General features: G+C 57.8%; 1 protein-coding gene across 4 annotated transcripts; it reads right to left on the bottom strand.

The window, feature by feature from the left end:
- Positions 1–126: 126 nt before the first annotated feature.
- Positions 127–19275, bottom strand: MAN2A2 (mannosidase alpha class 2A member 2). Of its 4 annotated transcripts, none has more exons than XM_008512639.2 (23): positions 18962–19275; positions 17079–17228; positions 16253–16510; positions 16037–16181; positions 15752–15923; positions 15177–15304; positions 14809–14982; positions 14231–14417; positions 11927–12104; positions 11425–11627; positions 11037–11219; positions 10749–10863; positions 10439–10506; positions 10115–10280; positions 9373–9609; positions 9038–9160; positions 8605–8719; positions 8184–8317; positions 7836–7977; positions 5544–5677; positions 3451–3645; positions 3177–3287; positions 127–2693 (listed from the first exon to the last, which is right to left on the bottom strand). In XM_008512639.2, the coding sequence occupies exons 1-23, from the start codon at positions 19259–19261 to the stop codon at positions 2541–2543; spliced, it is 3771 nt and encodes a 1256-aa protein (XP_008510861.1). In that variant the 5' UTR covers positions 19262–19275; the 3' UTR covers positions 127–2540. The 4 variants fall into 4 exon arrangements, with proteins under 4 accessions (XP_008510861.1, XP_008510860.2, XP_070427212.1 ...); XM_008512638.2 differs by having other exon boundaries at positions 5544–5761; positions 18962–19115; XM_070571111.1 differs by lacking the exon at positions 18962–19275 and adding an exon at positions 18492–18705.
- Positions 19276–19738: the final 463 nt, after the last annotated feature.

Here is a 19738-nt window from a genome sequence, read left to right as displayed (position 1 = left end):
AACGCGCGAACTTAACCACTCTGCCACGGGGCCAGCCCCTGCCCTAAGTCGTTTTAAAAGGCCAAGGTGTAGAATTAAACATGAGAGTTTCTGGCAGGCAAATAATTTCATTGCACATCTAAGACCTCCAGAGATAAGAGCCTTTATTCTGCTAATTTCCTAGGAGGCTCACAGATTCCTCCTTACCATTTGATTACAAATTATACTAGCAAATAACACCTGCTATCATGTAATTGCTTAGCATCCTTTACTAAAATGATTCTGGCTCATATTTATTGAGCTCTCATATGTACCAGGCACTAAGCACTTCACACTGATCAGCTTGTTTCTTCCACTATGATACAGACGGGATTCCATGTGCCCTGGCCTGATGCCGGCAGCGACGACCCTGAATGATCTGCAAGAACTCAGCCGTGTCACTCTTGAGTCTTTAGGTAGCTGCTTAGAAGGCCCCAGTGACTTTCTCTAAGGACCCAAAGCAAGCTTTTCTCCTAGTCATTATACTCACCAATTTTTTAAGTGCTGCAGATAATTTCTCCCAAGTCTATCATTTGTGTTTTAACCTTGATGTTTTCCATCACGCAGAAACTCTCAGTATTTTTTTGTGGTGAAATCTGTTTATCTTTTCCCTTACTATGTATCTTTTAGGTTTCACGCTATGTTTTAGAACAGAACTTCCCACCCCAGAGGTATAAAAATATCCTATATTTCTTCAGTAATTTTGTAGTTTAACTTTGTGTTTTTCCCTCAGGAACTAATTTTTGTGGAAACGGTGAGGTAGAAATCTCTTAGTTTAATAGAGAGCCAATGGTCTTAAAGTACTATTTATTAAAAATAACCCATCTTCCCCCCCTACTTAAAATACTCCTTTATCCTGTACTAAATTCCCGGATACCTGGGCTCTCCCTCTGGCCCTCAGGCTTTTGTCTGATTCTGCTCCAGGTCACATGACTGAATGTGGGATGGCCCGAGAGTCCTTCGGGAAACCCTGCAGGACAAGTCGGCACCACCCCCGGCCCATGGCCACTCGGAATTCTCTTAGTGTTCTCACGCACTTCCCCTTCCAGATGAACCTCAGAACCTGTCAGATTCCAAAAAGCATCCGACCTCACTGGAGTTACACTGAGTTTATGGGCTGATCTGGGGAGGGTCAAAATCTTTAGAGCAACACGATATTGGATCATTTGGGTCAACTGACAGAATGTTCTTAACAGGTTTTATAAGTTCATTCTCTTAGATTTTATAGGTTGGCCATTCCTCCGTCTACTCTTCCTCCTCTCCCTCACCTGTCACACTGCAGGGGTCAGTGGGGCCAGGACATCACTAAATTATAAGGGTATGTCCTTGGCTAGCTTCTGACTTCATTGGGAACGCCTGTGGTGTCTGGCTCTTTAAAATGCCATTAACTGCTGGTTTAATAGAGACCTTTATGTAGATTAGGATGTTTCCTTCTAACCTTAATTTAGGAAGAGTTTTAATAAGGGATAGATTTTAAATTTTACCAAGTATTGTTTCAGCATCTAAAGGATTATCACAAATTCTTCTCTATTAAGTGAAGCTGAAATGAAGGCTGAGGAGCAGCCACACGGCCCCCTAACTTACTCTGCACACCCCTAGTCCTGGGCGAGGAATCGAATGCTTCCGTAGAAGGACGTCCCGAAGGTGAAGCTTCAGGGCTGGACTGCAGGGCGGTGGCGAGAGCTCTCGGGTTGCCTGTGCCAGACCCAACGCCCCACGATAGGAAGCAGCTTCCAGGGGCAGTGGTGCAGAGTGCAGGAACCAAAGGGGAGTCGGTAGGGTGGAGGACCCCCCAGGCTCCTGCCATCATCCCACAAATCAACACACAGACCAAGTGCCCAGTTTGAGATGGGGGTTTTGGTACCTGAAGCGTCATATGACCTCTGGCCATGACAGAGTCTCTGAGGAGTCCTTCCTGCCACACTTCCTGAGCCCCCAGTCAGGGCGTGCAGGCCAGGGAGCACTTAGAGTGGAGCCATCACAGAAAGCAGCAACTCCTTCTCCTCCACCCCACTGCTAACTCTGGGTCCCGTTCCCGCCTCCCCGCCATCACTCTGCTCCTGCTCATCACAGCGAGAGACGCAGTCCCTACATAACCAGAGGACCCCTGGAGCCAGCTCTCGCCCACAGTGCCCCCGATGCTGGGCTCTCATGCAGTCAGCCCCTCCTGCCTCTTCTGCCCTTGCTTCTCCTCCATGCCACTTTGGGAAAAGGATGGGTGCCTGAGCCTGTGCCCAACTGGGCGGCCGCTCACAACCCACGGCAGAGGCCGGCCCTGCCCACTCTGACCAAGGGCCTCCTCTCCTGCATCTCACCAGCATCTGCCCTGTCTACCCAGCGCCGGGCTGGTGGGTTGCCCCCGAGCACAGAAGCAACAATAAACAGAAGATGAGAGCAGGGCCCAGGCTGTCACAGTTCTGAGAGGTAGATGGGGACGGGATACCCAGTATGGCTCATCCAACCCGACCTGTGTCAAGAAGCAGTCTCTGTGGATGAACTCTCTCTGCAGGCCACGAGAAGCCCTAGCCCAAGCGCAGGCGAAAGGTGGCGATCTCCATGGGCTCCAGATAGATGTCAGTGCTGTTGGAGGGCGAGGCCAGAGGGTACAGTAATGTCAAGGAGGTTGGCTGCAGGAAACCCACGTCCAGGCCATGGAAAAGGCTCCCCAGGGCCACCTGTGGAGAGGAGAGAAGGGCAGGGCTGTGCCGCAGGGGACGTAGCTCCTCCACGTAACCTGGGGTGTGAACCGCTGCCCAGAGCTGGGAGCTCTCTGAGGACAGGGACCACGTCCTCGTTCACTCCTGAGTCGCTGGCGCCCACAGAGGACCCGGTGTGTGGAGGCATTTATCAGTGCTGGCTTCAACGACAACTAGAGCTTACAAAACCACAGCGTAGGGGCTTTGGGTTTTCATTTCTGGCATTTTCTACTTTGTTTGATGGAGGTCCCTACTCATGGAACAGAGGTTCTCCAGTTGTACGCCCAGTAGCTCTGAAAACACGTCAACAGCCTCCCCCTTTCTCTCTAAACAGCCCCAGAGTGAGCCCCTCGATGTCCCGCCTCACTGCAGTCTCACCAGGCCCTCCCACCGGCCATCCGGGGGCACCCCTTCCCTACCCTGCTCTCAGCAGGGGCTCCCTGCACCGACTGGGCTGCTCACCTTGCCTTGGCTTGTGGTACAGTTGAAGCCCAGGTTCTTGGCCTCAAGACCACAGTCAAACCCCTTGCGGTGTAAGATGAGGGCAGTCTCTGCCGAGGGCAAAGCATCCTCCTGGACGACAGACAGAACAAAGGGCGGGGTGGTGGGGGTGCCCCTCAGAGCCCGCAGGGCAGCAGCACCTCTGCCCAGAAGGCAGGACTGGGACAGGGAGGCGACTGGGTGAGGAAAGGCGAGAATTTGGTCCTGGAGATGCAGAGCAGAGCGGGACACTCACCTCAGCCTGGAGCGTACGCAGGTTGACCAGGTGGAAGTCACAGGGCAGCGAGGAAGCCAGAGGATGGAAGGAGCGCAGGCCAGGGGCCGGGAGCTGCCTCTTGGCCACAGGCAGGGCCAGCGCTGGGGTGTTCAGGTACATGGAGGTCAGGTGGCTGAGGAGGGATGGGTAGCTGGTGGAGTGGCTATCTGGGACCTGCAAGATGGGCGGAGATGTGGGTGAGGGAGCGGAGCCGGGGTGAGGGGCGAGCAGGGAAGCACGGCTGTGTCAGTTCCTTTGGAAAGTGCTTCACTGAGGAGTCTGGACTCGGGGGGGGGCTGGCTCCAGGACCCTTCCCATCTCACACAACCTGGAAAGAGCGATTTCACCAGGCCCTCCCTCCTCTACTTCTGGTGGGTTTTTGCTTCCCTAACACTATCCTGAGCAACACACTCCCATCAGCAACCTCTCCCGTCACAGAGGGCGATCTCAGTGCGGGGATGAGAGGACGACAGACGTGTGCTTCACGTGGAGAATGTGCTCTGACGGAAAAAGTACTTGGAGGAATCCTGTGGTTTCAAGTGTGATCCCTCATCCACGGGGCCAGCTCTGATTCTCGGGCCCAGTGGTCCCTACAGCTGTGCCGACTGAGGACCACTCCTTGGATGACTGTCCTGGACGTTGGGCTCACAGGCCTAGCTGAACCGTCCTCCAAGGCAGCTACTTGTCCATATTCAGGATTTCTGTCCTTAGCGCCACCCTTCTGGAATTCCAATTGCCCCAAATCTCTCACTTCCCTCTGCTGTGATCTCCAGTCCCACCTCGGCAGTGCCCTCACCTCTGCACCTTCTCCCTCCCAGGGCTTGGAGCAAGCCACCAACACTTCCGGCTTGAAAAGCCTTTAGACTGTCGCCCCTGCCCGCAGTGCCCCTTCCTGACGGTCCAGCCCACTCCCTGCAGTCAGCACGACATGCTTAGGGCAGAGTCCCAACACTGTCCCTCCCTGCTCAGGTCCGTCACTGGCCTCCAGGATGGAGTCCAGACTCCGCAGCCAGGCATTCAGGGCCACGACAGTCTGCCCCATCCCACCCTCCATGCTAGCCCAGCAATGGCCAAGAGAACTCTCTGCAATCATGGAAATACGCTATATCTGCACTCATACAGTAGCTACTAGCTACTTGTGGTCACCGACACTGGAAATGTGGCTGGTATGAATGAAGAATTGAATTTGTTCTCATATTTAGTTTTAATTAATTTAAACAGCCACGTGTGGCGAGTGGCTGCCACATGGACAGGCAGCTCTAGTGTAGCCGAGCGAAGTCACTGCCGTCCCCACTCACGCTGTCTTTCCTGCCTTGCACCCTGTGCCTTGGGTCACGTGTGTGGATCAGACCCCACTCATCAAAGCCACGCTTGGCCGGCACCTTCTCCAGGACGCTGTCCTTGATCCCCTTGGCCCAGTGTCCTCTCACTCCTCAGGGCCAGTGGACAGAACATTTTCTACCTTGTATTTTTACACACGTAGCATGTCCCCACCCCCACTCACAGGTAACTTCCTAGAGAACAGAGCCAGTATCTTAAGCGTCTGTGTCCCTCTGGGTCCTTACAGCACAGCGGGGGCTTGGGGTCTACTTGTGAGTGAAGGAGCTACAGACACAGGATCGAGTGGCAGGCTCTGGCCTCCGCAGGCGCCAGCTGCGGTTACAACTCACTAATAGCAGATTGCCCCCTAGCTGCTGGACCTCACCCCCCTCACCTCTCACTATTGCTCCTGCTGCTGTGAAAGATCAAGGCCCTAAACATGGCTGCCAGGCTGGTGGGGTCAAAGAAAGCCAGGAGCTGAGAGGGGCTTGAGGAGAGAGGGTGAGGGAACACAGGGGCTGAGGGGAAGGGGGCGGCAAAGAAGATGGGAGATGAGCCCAAGGGGCACAGGCGACAGGCTGCGTGAGATGGAGCAGCATAGTGTCAGACTCATGCCCCAACCCAGGAGTCCAGCCTGACTCTAGCCATCCTGTGCCCACCTTCAGTGTGCTCCTCAAGCCTGAGGCTGGGAACCTGGGGACCCCCACAGGGACTGCCTGCCTGGCTCCCTGGGAGGGAGGCGTGGATCCTACCTCACTGCCCAGGGTTCGCCGTTCCAACAGGAGGCGGAAATGGTTGCGGGTTCTCTTATTGTCCTTGAGCCCTTGGCCGAGGCCCCGGTTGTCATCCTGCATTAGCCGCCGGTCCAAGATCACCTCCAGCTGGCCTGGGGAAGGTAACTGTGAGCCCCCGGCCTGCCACTCCAGCCCCAAGCAGACAGCATCGTTTGAGGAAGAAGCCACCACAGGCCCTGAGGGAGAAGCCCGTGAGTTGGGGCGGGAGAGCAGCTGTGCAAGCCAGAGCTGGAGGGGCTGAGTGCGGGCTGACCCCACAGAGGAGGACGCAGAGATCAGACGGGGCAGGCAGACCCTGGCAGGAACCACACGCAGGAGAGGGGCTGGTGGGCACCCAGGCAGGACAGCACCCAGCCTGGCTGCAGGGGACAGTGCCCGGCTCCTAGGGAACGGTGCCCAGGTCCCAGGGGACGGCACCCAGCCTGGCCACGGGGGACAGCACCTGGCTCCCAGCAGTGGGGTCAGAGCTGCTGTGGGCTCGGTAGTGACTAGGACACACGTGCTCCTGCCCTCATTCCACAGATGGGATGATGGGGACAGACGCCAGCTCCGTGCCTCGTTTGTCACAAGGAGGCTGTGGTGGGCATGGCCAGTGGCTCCGTGAGGCGTCACTTGGGGGTGCCCTGGGGGAAGTGACGGCAGCTGACCGCCATGGCTTCCTTGTTACAGCAGCTGGGGCAGGGCTCGCTGCAGAGCTGGCATCTGCTGGGATGCAGCTCTTCCCAGCACGTTTGCCAGCATCTCCTGATGAGGGCCACTCAGACAGCCCCAGCTGCCCGTCCACAGCCCCAGCCCTGATCCTGACTTCCCCAGTGCCTCAGTCTTTTGACCCTGAGAAGTCACAGAAAGCTGAAAATCCTAACAGAGCCCTTGCATATGAAACAATCACTTCTTAGCACACTGATCCCCAGAAAAGAAGAGAGAATCACGTGGGGTCACTGGGCTCAGTCAGGAGTTGATGATGTAGACAAACCTGTGGGCAAGTTTCACAGCCAGGGGGATCCCGGGCGAAGGGGCGGCAGAGCCACCCCTTCCAGTCGGGAGTCAGGTACCCCCTGCACTCGCCACTGGCCCCCCATAGAATGTGGGCCTGAACTGGGCACTCTGGGCCCAGCCCTGTGCAAAAGGCTCCGTCCCAAAGAGGGAAGAGCTGAAGGCCTCAGAGGCCACAAGTGCAAACTGTCCCCTTTACCCTGAGGATATGGGAGCCACCTTGGCTTTTGCCCGAGTGACCAGTCCCAGGCCAGTGTTCCTCATGCACTTGTTTTTTTTGGGGGGGGGGGGGGGGGTGGTGAGGAAGATTGGCCCTGAGCTAACATCCGTTGCCAATCCTTCTCTTTGCTTGCAGAATCTGTCACTGAGCTAACATCTGTGTCAAGGCTGGCCCCATGGTCAAGTGGTTAAGTTTGCATGCTCTGCTTCAGCAGCCCAGGGTTTCACTGGTTCAGATCCTGGGCGCAGACATAGCACCACTCATCAAGCGATGCTGAGGTGGTGTCCCACACAGTAAAGCAGGACCTACAACTAGAATATACAGTTATGTATGGTGGTGGGGTGCTTTCAGGAAAAGAAGAAAAAGAAAGAGGATTGGCAACAGATGTTAGCTCAGGTACCAATCTTTAAAAAAAAGAGAAAAAATCTGTGTCAATCTTCCTCCGCTTGACATGTGGGATGCTGCATCAAGCCTGGCTTGATGAGTGGTGCCATGTCCATGCTCAGGACCCACCCCACGAACCCTGGGCTGCTGAAGCAGAGTGTGCGAACTTAATCACTACACCACAGGGCCGGCCCCCTCATGCCTTTGTTTTGATTCTTAAGAATGTCATTCTCTCTTTTAATGACCATTAATAGGAAAACAGTATGTATCTTTCTCCTTTGCTAAGTGCTTCATTATAACATCAAATGTACTTTTCCAACTGTCTCTACTCCATTCCTGGCCAGGAGAAGGAGGGTTGCACTCCTCAGCTGAGAATCACCATTCCATCCCCCAACGCTTCTTGAAGGGGTCCAACAGGGCACCCAGCCCCGCAGTCACCTCCACGAGGACCGGGGAGCGGGGAGGGCAAGCAGCGCCTTCCCCCAGCGCCCGACCGGGATAGACGGGAACGGCTAATGCCTCGCCCCTTCTCTCAGCATGGAGATGATGCAGACCAGAAGGAGGGGAGGCCTGCAGAGCAGAGAGGCCTCGGGGCAGGGATGGGCTTCTCTTTCCCTTCCTTTACCCTCACACAGCTCCTGTCCTCCACTCACCATCGTGGAGGCTGGAGACGCCCAGTGCCTGGGCGGTGTGCAGCGTGAGGCGGTTCTGTGCGTCCTGGATGTAGGCCATGACGGGCATGGGGTAGAAGTTGGCCTGCAGGGGCAGCTTCTTCAGATACCGCCGGGGCTGCACCTGTGGGGGCAAGGCCAGCAGATGAAGGGCATCCGGACACCATCTGGGCCCAAGGGGTCCCCAGTCTGAAGGAGTCCCTGATCACTCTCGCCTCTGCTTCCCCCTTCTGCATCAGGACAGACCACCCTGGTGCCTATGATGGTGGCAAAAAGCACAGTGCAAGCCCGCTCCACGGGGTCTCCAGGGCCACAGGCCCCAGGAGTCACCTGAAAGCCATTGAGGTCCGTGAAGAAGGTGCCCTGGCTGTCAATGTCTGTGCGGATGCGCAGGGCCAGCTCCTTGTTGACATAGTCCCGGATGTCCACCAGAGACGACATGTCCAGAGACAGCCCCTCCACCCCTGGGCATAGGGACAAAGAGAGAGGGTCAAGAGGTGTGAGGATGAGCCACCATCTGAGAAACTGGGCTGGGAGAAGGCTGAGCCGAGCTGAGCCGGCAGCGGCTGTACCCAACCCCCCAGGCCATTCCCAGGCATTTCTCGACCATCTTTACTCCAAGAGAATTAATGTCTCGAATGATACATTTGTTGGGAACAGATGTACAAACAGAGAATGGGCAGAAGGAAGAGCATGTCGCAGCCTGTGAGCCCACATGTCCTCCCTGGCTGTCCTCATCTGCAGGGCGCACCTGGCAGATTATAGAGCCGGACCACCTGGTGGACGTGCTCGTAGTAGGCGACCACCTCCGAGAAGAAAGGGCCTTCGGTGACACGCAGCACGGGATGATCCTTGGGGACGTAGGGCTGGGGAAAGAGCAGGTGGCAGCTCAACCCTCAGCACAGAGAGCAAAGCGAGGGGGCAGCAGCCCGGGCTCGGGCAGGAGAAGGGCCCGTCCCAGCAGGCTCCGGCCTGACACCCCCCGGGAAGCCGGGCCCAAGCCCCCAGGCGCAGTTTCTCAGCCCTCCTCTCCTCCCAGGGGCAGCATGGGCCAGGAGCCCTGGCAGCAGGGGTCACCCTGGAGGAAGGCCTGTGCCCCTCGTTGCCTCCGGAATGTCTCCTCGTAGCCTCCCTGCGAGTGGGGACCCAGGGGCTGCTGGGGCTGACGAGGTGCCTTTCGGTACCTGGGCCTCGCCGTCAGGCAGGAAGAGGTAGGCTCCACTCTTGTCTTTGGACGTGCGCGTGCCGTAGACGAGGAACTCCATGTCCACCCGGCGCTCCCGCTCCTCGTCCAGCCTTCGGATGCTCTGCCAAAAAACACAGCCCTGACCACTGGCCCCACACCAGCATGTCAGGCCTGTCCCCAGGAAGGCACGGACAAACTTCCCCGAGGAGCCCAGACGGCCCACTCCCGGGTCCACCGTCAGCCAGGGGGCAGCACGCTCACAGGCCAGGAAGCAGCTCGGCACAGCCCCACCAACCCACGCCCCACTCCGGCCCCCAGTCCCTGGCTCTTTACCTTGAGGAGCCCAGTGAGGCCTGAAAACCAGACCTGCATGTAGCGGTTGCTGAGCGCGAAGTCACTGGTGCCAGAGTCAATGACGCGGAGAGGGAATGCCTCATGCCTGCTGACGGACAGCGGCCGGCCATGCAGGTAGACGCGCACAGAGGAGGGCAGGGTGCGGTGCCCGTCCAGGCCCAGCTGCAGCTGCAACACGCCGAGGCCCAGGGCCAGCAGGCGCACGGGCACAGACACCTGCAGGCACAGCAGGGGTGGGGAAGCGTGGGCCACGGCCTGGAGCAGGCCCGGACACAGGTCCGGGATCCCAGGCCTGGGGCATTCGCTTACCAAGAGTCAGCAAGTGCCTGCCCCACTAGGGCCTCTGTGCCCTGCTCTGAAAGCAGGCGTGATACTACTTGGCCCTCATCAGACTTTCATGAGCCTCAAATGATACTTGAAGAACGATGAAGTGGTGACCACACGTTAAGCTTTCAGTAAATACTTGTTGAGTGAACAACGGGGAAACATAACCGCCATTTTTACCATTATCACTGCCATACCACACTTCGCCTTCGTTTCAAGGAGAGACTCAAATCCCAGGAGTGACTGTCCTCTGGGCAACCCCTCTCCCCAAGACTCCTGTCCCCAACCTGGGGAGGAAGCAGGGCCACGAGCAGGAGGGTGGGAAGTGGGTGTGGATGGGCAGAGGCCAAAGATTAGCACGCAGGGCTGGGGCCCACCTGCCGAGCCCCCAGCTTACCTGGTAGACGTCGGGGACCATGTCAGTGGCAGAGCTCCAGTGGGCGCTGATCTGCACAGCCAGGGGCTGACCCTCCTCCGAAAGGACACGCACCCGGGGCGAGCTGACCAGCAGGGACACCACGCTGAGCCGCTCCTGTTCCAGCGGGTTGAACAGCACAACATACCTGTGGGCAGAAGGTGGGCTCACCCAAGAGGCCACTGCTCCCGGTTGGTGGAAGCTGGAACGGCAGCCAGGTTCTGCGGCGGGTCAGCAGGGTGGGGTGGGAGGAGGCTGAGAGCCAAGGAGCAGCTCTGCCTCTGCATCCGGCCTGGTCCGGCTCACCTGGGTGAGGAATCCAGCTGGATCACCGTGCGCTCTGGCAGGGCGTCATGATTCAAGCGGGTGTCATCCTGGAAGTAAGCGGGCAGGAAGGAAAGAACCATCGCCAGGCTCAGCCTAGCTCCAATGGAGACTTACCTCTTCCCCCCTGCCCCGCCCGTCCTGGATGTGGACCACCAGATGCACTGGGCACATATCTTTCACCCCAGGACGGGGAAGGAAAAGAGGAGCAACACCCTCATACCACAGCTCTTGGGATGGGACCTGCATGCACCAGGGGGCGCCCCTGTGCAGACCCAGGAACGGGGCTCACCATTTGGAGGAAGGGCGCCTCAGGGTCAAAGTGGTAGGTCTCCTTGTCCCCCAGCACCAGATAGTGAGCTGCATTAATGATGACCTGCTTCAGGCTGACAAGGGAGCGCAGAAGCCTGGGGGGTGGGGAACAGGAGAGGGACCATGGGGAAGATGACTGCAGATGGGCTGTCCACCTCGCGGCAGGACGAGCCCTCGGCAGGCCTGCCCACTGACTGCCCAGCACATCCTTTCTTTGGGACAGTGGGCAGGGGTGTGGAATGGATGGGGGAGAAAGAAGGGCTCCCACCTGACCCCATAGTCCACCACAACCGCCTCCTTGGCAGTGCCGGTGATGGCGTCGTGGTGCTGGAAGAGCCCCAGCGTGCGCCGAGCCTCCGTCAGAAGGGCGAAGTTCGAGAGCGGGTACTGGCTGGCCAGTCCAGAGCGGCGAGCGTGAGCCACAGCCAGGCTATACAGAATCTCTGCCCCCCTGCCCAGAGAGAGAAGTCAGCCGCCTGCCCGCACAGCTCCCCAGGGTACCGCGCTCGCTCTGCAAGGCCCACCAGCCTCCTTTCCACCACTGCTCCACCTGCCTTGGTCCCTGTGCCCTCGAGTCCTGTCTGAGCCAATCCAGCCCCTCCTTAAACCGAGAGGCTTCCTCTACTCCCTTTGGCCTGGAAGGAGGCGGGCCTCACCGCAGATGTGCTTCGAGGACGCGGTCCAGGCTCTTGTAGAAAGGCCGGGAAGTGTAATAGCCCGTCCAGTAGTGGTCCTCCCGGTCCGCGTAGGAGAAGAAGTCCCCGCTCAGCACAGGAAACCCCGGAGGCCGGGCCCCTGGCTCCACCCCCGTCCTCTTGTACAGAGCGTCAAAATAGTCAGAGACGGTGCCAAACTGGGCCTGTGGGGAGCCCAAAACCCCGCTTCCATCAGTTCCAGAGTCTTTGGGCATCGTGGCCCCCAGAGCTGCAGCTGGGGCTAGGGGCAGGGATTCTGCCCACACAGAGGGCAGTCCCTGTGCACCCTGCCCCTCTGGACCTCACACAGAAGCTGGGGAGCCGGGAAAGAATCTGACACAAAAGGGAAACCGTGCCCACACCCCTGCTCTGGAGCGGGTAGCGGGGAGCAGGGGACCTCACGGGGCGGGCTGGGCAGTGGCACGCACGCAGGGCCCCTCCCCAGCTCAGCGCTCGCTCACACCTGCACGTGGAGGTCAGGCTTGCTGTTGAGGAAGTCAAAGAGCCGCTGGTAGTTGAAGAACTGGGCATCCCACTCCTGGGGCTTGTCGTACCGGAAGTCGTCGCCCAGCGGCACCAGGAGGACGTTGCTTCGGAACAGCCGGGACTTCTTGCGGTACTGGTCCAGGAGCAGGGCTGCCCTGCGGGCGGGAAAGCGCATGGGCCCGGCTGAAGCCTCGGTGTGGCAGGATGCTAAGCAGAGCCGGCCCGAGGGAGGCCCCTCTGGAACACGCCCATCAAGGAGTCATTCAGCTGCAGGTGGACACCTCCTGGGGTGGGACCCCTGGTGCCAGGAGCCCAGTGTTCTCTGGATGGTTCTGGCAACTGGAGAGTTCTTCCTGTGCTGGGCTGCGATTTACGGCTTCAGTTCCCTGACTCCAGGTCTGCCCTTGGACACCACGCAGAACAAATCACTCCTCCTTCCCCAGGATTATCCTTCAGACATATCGAAGATGTGCTCGCACTGCTCTGCGCTTCCCTTCAGGATCTACAGTCCCGGTTCCTCCTTCTCTTTGGTCCCCACATTTAACAGTCTCGGATCTGCTCACCAGCAGCTCTCTGAGCATCTGCCAGTGTCCCTCAGAGGAAGGGGCCCAGCGCTAAATATGGGGTCCAGGGTAGGCTGACCCAGAAAGGGAAGAGAGAACCACATGCCGCCCAGTCTGGCCCGGGGCATCCACAGGTCACCGTCACCCCACCGACCTAATGTCCATGTTCTCCATGCATGTGGCTCAGCAAGGTCTTCTCTCCTCATCCTGAACTCTCCTATTCTGTCTTCTAAAGCTAAGGGTGGAAGCTTACATGTACATCTAATAAATCCTATCTGGTCAGATTCAACCCACATCGCAACCTGTTGAGACATTTTGGGATGCTGATTCTGACACTCCAGCTTCATTTTGCCTGACAGGTAGCAATGCAGCACAGCACCGGAGTGAAGAGCTGGACTTGGGAGCCAGACTACGCCAACGCCAGCTCCACATGCACTAGCTGAGCGACCTTGGGCAAGTTACTTAACCTCTCTGGGCCTCAGCTTCTATAAAATTAGGATAACATCAGTACCTACCAGCATAACATCATGAGAATTTAAGTGAACTGAATGAATTAATATTTGTCTAAACACTTAGAATGGTGCCTGGCATACAGTAGGAATTATATACAAATATTTGACATTGTCTTTTTCATCCAAGCTACTGGTAAAATCAATAGAAAAACAGAGCCTTGTAGCATATCATTAAAGCCCCTTTCTCTTTTTAGACCAATCTAGTAATTGGCATGTTATGGGTGTCACAGTTCAACCAGCCACTAATCTACTTAACTGTACTGGTCCAGCCTATATTTCTCTGCTTTGTTCTCAAGAGAGGACTCCTTAGAATAGCATTTTCCCCTAATTTATCAGGCTAGTCAGCCTTTCAAAGGAGAAAATGAAGTTATCGCAGACTTGCTCTCTGCAGACCGGGGCTGGCATCTGTGGACCACAGCTGCTGCTCTGAGAAAAATCAAGCTGTAATTGCCCTCGATTCTTGCCTGGAACCAGCATTTAGATTTCTGGATTCTGGAAACAAAAGACCACTTTCTTTCCCTTTCGGTCACGTTTCACCTCTTGGACATGATGGAAATTGGAGTATTGAAACATGAAAACCAGTTCAACTTGTTGTATTCTTAAGGCCAGTCCGGTTCTGGCTAAATCGCGGTTTTAGATAGCTCTTAAGCTGCACCTTCCCAGGGGGCTGATTTCAGCAACGGGGACACCCTCAGGGTCCCTAACGATTCTCAGAGGGAACAGGTCTGTTTTCTTGGAGCTGGAGGCCATTGGGAGGGACTGAAGGTGCATCTGAATGGGATTCTGGTGCACGGACACCTAGGATCCTGGGGGACTCGGAGCCCCGGTGGGATGCCCGAGCTAAATGGAGGCATCGTAAGCTAAGGGTTGTGAGGGACTGTCCCTAACTTGAGAATTAGTCACCTCTGAGTCAGTCAACCGGCTCTTGACAGTTTGTTAGGGCACTGGAAAACATACTTATTTGGGAAAATAAAACCATTCTGGAAAGGGTGGCTCCTTAGCACCACTCGAGTTTTCCAGGGAGACTCCTGGTACAGCTGCCACTGCAGCCGCCATGGGCCTGAACTCGCCACCGAACCCACTCCGTTTTACAGATGTGGAACCCAAAGCCCCCCATGCAGCAGAGCCCAGATCAGAGGCCAGATCTCCCAACTCCTCTGCGGAGTGAAAACAGCCCCCACGCCCAGCCGGGGCTGGAGCCAATACCTCTCGGCCACGTTTGCCTCCGTGATGGCCCGGGGCGGCACCTTCCAGGGGCAGTTGATGCGCCCGCCAGGCAGACGTTTGAAATCAAACTGGCAGCAGATCTTGGGATCCGGGCCACAGGTATGGGGAATGTCATAGCTGTAGAAGGGCATCATGTGGCAGAAGATGTCTGTGCTGGAGTCTGAGTCTGTGGGAGACACCCCGGGCAGTCAGCCACCAGCAGGCAGCCTCTGGAGCTGGGCACAGGGATGCCAGGAGGAAGGGAGCTGCTGCAGGCAAGGCAGCCCTGAGAAAAGGGGAGGCTCGAACTGGACTTGAGGATGCGCAGGCCAAGGGTCAGGACACAGGGAGCTCTGGAGCCCACAGCTCCTCTAGGGGACAGTATGCTCAGACCCTCAGGACAGACAGCAGGCCCCACAGAGGCCAGAGGTCAGCGTGATCCCCACCTAACCTGAAGGAGAAAGCACTTCTGGCAGTCCGCACCAGTGCTTACTGGTCTGCTCTGAAGGACACTGAGACCCCTGCCCTTCCCCAGTAAGGACCACTGCTGGGACCCCATCCACCCTACCTGGCCTTACCCCAGGTCTGCCTCCACATGAACTCCAGGCTGTGGGTGGCAGCAAAGTGCTTCTTGATGGCATAATGCACCCTCTGAATCAGCATGCTGGTCAGGTTGGCGCGGCGAAGCAGGTAAGGCATGGTGGGGCTGTATCCAAAGGGGTCCACGGCCCAGCCCGAACGTGGGGTCACACCTGGGCAGAGGCATGGAAGCCAGGGACCCTGAACACCTCAGGGCCTAGCCTCTGGGTATGGGCGCCCAGCTTCCTTCGTGCCATCACACCAGGTCCACACTGGTGGAATCAGCCTAGAAAGAACAGCCCCTGCCATCCCTGTGCATCGTGGCCCCCTGCTGTCCTCACACTTCCATTCCTGAGCCCGGACTCACCAAGGTTTCTCTCCAGCCACTGGTGGCCCTCGATGAGCTGATCGATCAGCGCAAAGTAATGGGAGTTGGCCTCATCCGGCATGACCCAGCCTCCCGTTGCAATCTCCAGCTGCCCATTTCCCACCAGCCTGGAGATAAGGACTCAACACTCAGCCTGGGGCGAGGACCCGGGCCTGCCAACAGAAGATGCCGAGACCTGTGCACACTGGCCTCACCGAGCTAGCTCACCCGAACCCAGGACCAAGAGAACAGACATGTGCCCTCCTTTCCTTCCAACCAACCTCCGCGCTGACCTGGCCCTGCTGAGTTCTGGACCTCGGTCTGTGCTGCCAGGGCCAGGCCCCAAGCTTTCTCTTCGCTTGTGCTCACGTGACTTTGATTTCTCCTAACACAAGTGACCCTCAAACCACTTCCTGCCTTCTCATTATCGGCCCCTCTACCGTCACCCTCAGCTCTGCCACAGTTCCCGTTGCCTCTCCCCTGGCACCTTGGCACCCCCAACTTCAGGTGAGACCTTCAAACCCACCCCAGGGCCCAGAGCATAGCCCTCCCACATCTCCCCAACCGGCACTGGCCTTCGCACTGCCGCTCTCTTTTGGGCATTGATGTTGTCCCACCACTTGGCAAAGAAGGAGACTTCTGCCCAGAGAAAGCGCCGCCGGGGGTCCTCCTGCAGCTTGGACACCATGCTGTTGAGGATGTGCTGGGTCTGCTCCGTGTAGTACTTGTCAAAGGTCTTGATCCAGCCTGGGGAGCCAACACAGGGCCCCCTGAGGATGGCACCGTCTTCTTCAACTGTCCCTCCCCTACCTTAGTCATCAGAAAGCCCACTCCACACCCCAGCTCCCAGGGGTCACTACCTGGGTCGTTGTGAGAGTGGGGCACCACAAACACCTGCAGGTCTTCAGCATCCCAGTCGTGTGGGCTGTAGGAGATGTCGAAGCCTTGCTTCCACACGCCACCGTCCACATTGTCAAACGGCAACTCCTCCGATATAGTCAGCATCTGCCGGGCAGGAGAGCAGCTCAGAGCCCCATCCACGGCCACCGTAGGTCCCTGCCAGCTCTAACTCTTACCTGCAGCTCTGGCTTCTGGCCCCGGCCCCCCAAAGCAAACTGGCAGTCCTGAGGGGAGATAGAGAAGAAGCTGGGCCGGGGTTCTGGCGGCACCACCCAGGAGCCATTGGCTGTGTAGTAGGGCAGCAGGGCGGGCGGGCCCTCGGCGTTGGCTGTCAGCTCCAGCACAGAGTCCTTGATGTGGCTGATGATCTCATGGTTCTCCTCTAACAGCTGCTCCAGCTGCTCAATGCGGTTCTGCAGCACAGAAATTTGGCTCTGCCAAAAAACCAGAAAGCAATCACCCGCAGCTCCTAGGCTACAGGGAGAATCTCTGCACGGGGTCCCCCACCTGAGGCCTGACTGTGATCTCTCCATCCCCAACCAAAGGCAGAACCACAAGCCTGGGGGCTGGCTCTGGTCAGAGAAGGGAAGAGGTGCGAACCACTACTGAGGACCACAGACCACCTGGGCTGGGAACATCCTCACTCTCCAGCTCATGGATGGGAAAGATTTCATCTCACAGGCCTATTGTCAACAACCCACGTTGCCTGTTGCCTGTCGGGAGCACTGAGCTGACAAGGATCGCATCATGCTCAGGGGAAAGAAGGCTGCAATCCATCAGCAATGCCCACCAAGAACTCAGGAGGACAGAGCGGCAGTACAGATTGCCATTTTGTCTTCCTTCTTGCTTTGGCCATCATTGTTTTTAGCTCTGAGTTTCTAGAAAATTTGCCTGTTGGGAAGGAATGTTCCTGCCCTGGGCTGACACGGCTCTCCAGCTGGGGTGATAACCTGAGCGCAGACGACCTGTATATGAAGGGGTTAGCAACCAGGCCTGACTCACCCGGGGGAAGTTGCCACCGTTCTGGTGTCGAGCAGGATCATGCTGCACTCGGTCCAGCATGAGATAGAGCGAGAAGACAGCCACACAGAAGATAGCAGCCCCACACACTGTCACCTGCTTTTTCAGCTTCATACTGGCAGCCACACACACCTGGCAGGAGGAACGCCACCATATGTAGCTCCAGCAGGCAAAATCCCTTCGGTGGTCTTTCCACCAAACGCGCCAATGAGTTCCTGAGGCCTGCTCCCAGGGAACACCTATTTGCCTGACTGCAAAGATCATCAAGCTCCTAAACATGACATCCCAACACCGGCTGTGGATCCAGACCCAACCTGGCTCTTATTCCCGTTGCCAAGACAAAGAAAGGTCACATAAATAGCACATCTGAGGCTGGTCCTGCCTGTTCCCAGTAGCAGCTATGCCCCTAGGGCAGAGACGATGCTCTCTCTCTCCCAGGCTGATGCTATAAAAACACGACTGGATGACAAATTTCTCAGCTCTGATTCCAGAGTTCCCCACACAACCTCTGCCCACATAGCTTGCCTACAAGAAAGACACAGCCAGTCAAAGGAGGTGGGTGTCCAGCCTCCACTGCCACAAGCTTCTAGTTTCAGAGGAACAAACTGGTATCTATTTTGATTTTAAAAGTATAAATCAAAGAGACTGACAGGGAAGCCTCTCTTCCCGCCCTCTTGGATCAGACTGGTACTCAGCAGAGACAGTGCCTGGCACGGCTCCTCTCTCATTAAGAAGCAGAATGAATTACAGAAGCAGCAGCGGCAGCTCATGTTTCCAACATTGAGCGAATCCTACATCTTTTCCCTGTTAATTCTGACTCCTGCCGTGGGTAACTTTCAGCCTCTGCTTGTAGAGCATTTAGGGCACCCCCTAGGAAGCCGGCAGCGACTGATGGTGAAGATCCTCTGGGTAGGCACAGCGACTCCGTTCTGGGGCAACTTCAGAGGACCAGCGCCCACTGCCATCGCCCGCGGGCCCCACTGGCCGCCCGCTGCTGGGCCGAGCGTGGGAGGGAGCCGCCGCTCCCAGCCTTCCCGGGCCCTGGGGCCGATGAGCTCTGTCGCCTCCGCGCGCGTCGTGCCCTACTTAGCGCGATCTGATTCTGCCCCGGGAGCCTCCGGGCAATATTTTTAGCCCTTGGAGGCAGGGTCCCGGCCAAAGCGGGTGGAGCTGGGGAGAGAGTGGGGTCGCAGGGAGGGCAGGCACCTGCCGCCGGGTCTGCCGCAGCCTGTCCGCCCGCCGGCCCAGCCCCCTCCCCGATGCTGCCGGCCCCGGCGACCAGGCGACATCTGCCGGGTGCGGGAGCTCGGGCCGCCTCCGACCCCGCGGCGCCGCCCGCGCTCCTGCCGCCCAGGCCCGAACGCGGCCGGGCCCCTGGGCTCCCCCGCGCCTTACCGTCTGCGGCAGGCTTCCGCGCCGCCCCGGGCCCCGCTGGCCGAGCTGCGCCCGTCACATGCCCGGGCCGGCGGCCTGCGCGGAGGCAGCGACGCAGGCGACGGCAGGCGCCCGCCCCCGGCTCGGCGCGCCGCAGCCGCGCTCCCGCGGGGCCTGGCCGCCCGCGTGCTCCTCTGCGCCTCGCTCGCCGTTGCCGGCCTCTCGCGGCCGCCGGGCCGAGCAGCGCGCGGGGCGGGGACAGGCGCGCCGCCCCGGCCCCGCCCGCGGGGCGTCCCGCCAAGCAGGCGCGAGGAGCTGGGCCCGCCGCCCCGCCCGGCTCCACTCCCGCGGGCAGGCCTCCCGCGCCTCCCGCGCCTGGCCCCGGGCGCCCTGCCCCCGTCCGCAGTGCGCAGCCGCAGCCCGGGCCCCGGCCTCCGCGAGCTGTGGAGCCTCGGCGAGCGGCGTGCAACTTTCTCTCTCCTGAATCTTACGAGAGTAAGCGCGTTATCCAGCAGCAGTAGCGACGTCCCCGCTCCATTTCCCCAGCTGCACGGAGGAGCGCGCTTCCCGGGCCCCGCCCGGTTCTGCTCTGGGTATCCTCCGTTGGATGCAGTCGCGCTCCCTAGGCGAAGGGGTGCTGCCCCCTGTCGGTCCGGTGTGTTAACCACTTCCCCTTCCGTGCCTGCCACCCAGTGAGTGACATATCTTAAATTTCCTGGTGGTTCTCCTTTTACTGGGCATCTGGATTGTTTATAATTTTGCAGCATAATAAGCCGTCCCGCAGTGAACATCTCCGTGAATCCCACATTCGTCTTCTTTTTAAATTATTACCTTAGGACAATGCGCAGCCGCGAGGTTTCCCTTCCTTCCTTCCTTTTCCTTCTTCCTTCTTTCTCCTCCTTCTCCCCAAAACCCCCAGTACATAGTTGTATATTTTAGTTGTGTATCCTTCTAGTTGTGGCATGTGGGACACCACCTCAGCAGGGCTTGATGAGTAGTGCCATGTCTGCACCCAGGATCCAAATTGGCGGAACTCTGGGCTGCCAGAGCAGAGCCAGCGAACTTAACCACTGGCCACTGGCCGGCCTCTCTTCCGACCCTTCTGTTGGGAGTTTTCATTTTGGCAATCATAATCTTAATTTTCAAGAGCTCTTGTTGATTCTCTGGTAGTTCTTTTTCCTTTTTTAATTGAGCTATAACTTATAGTATGTGGCACGTGTACGTGTACAGTTTGATGAGTTTTAGTAAATGTATACGCAATTACAACC

This window comes from Equus przewalskii, chromosome 1 (assembly GCF_037783145.1).
Source record: "Equus przewalskii isolate Varuska chromosome 1, EquPr2, whole genome shotgun sequence".
In the NCBI taxonomy this organism is placed as follows: Eukaryota; Metazoa; Chordata; class Mammalia; order Perissodactyla; family Equidae; genus Equus; species Equus przewalskii.
This window is presented reverse-complemented; position numbering and strand designations above follow the sequence as displayed.

Excerpts from the sequence above, each read along its gene's own strand:
- MAN2A2 (XM_008512639.2), bottom strand. The coding sequence starts at position 19,261 with ATGTTCACTGCGGGACGGCTTATTATGCTGCAAAATTATAAACAATCC. Across the intron at positions 8,318-8,604 it reads CCGGCTCTATAATCTGCCAG|GGGTGGAGGGGCTGTCTCTG; the intron begins GTGCGCCCTGCA and ends CCCTATGCCCAG. Across the intron at positions 3,288-3,450 it reads TGCGTACGCTCCAGGCTGAG|GAGGATGCTTTGCCCTCGGC; the intron begins GTGAGTGTCCCG and ends TCTGTCGTCCAG.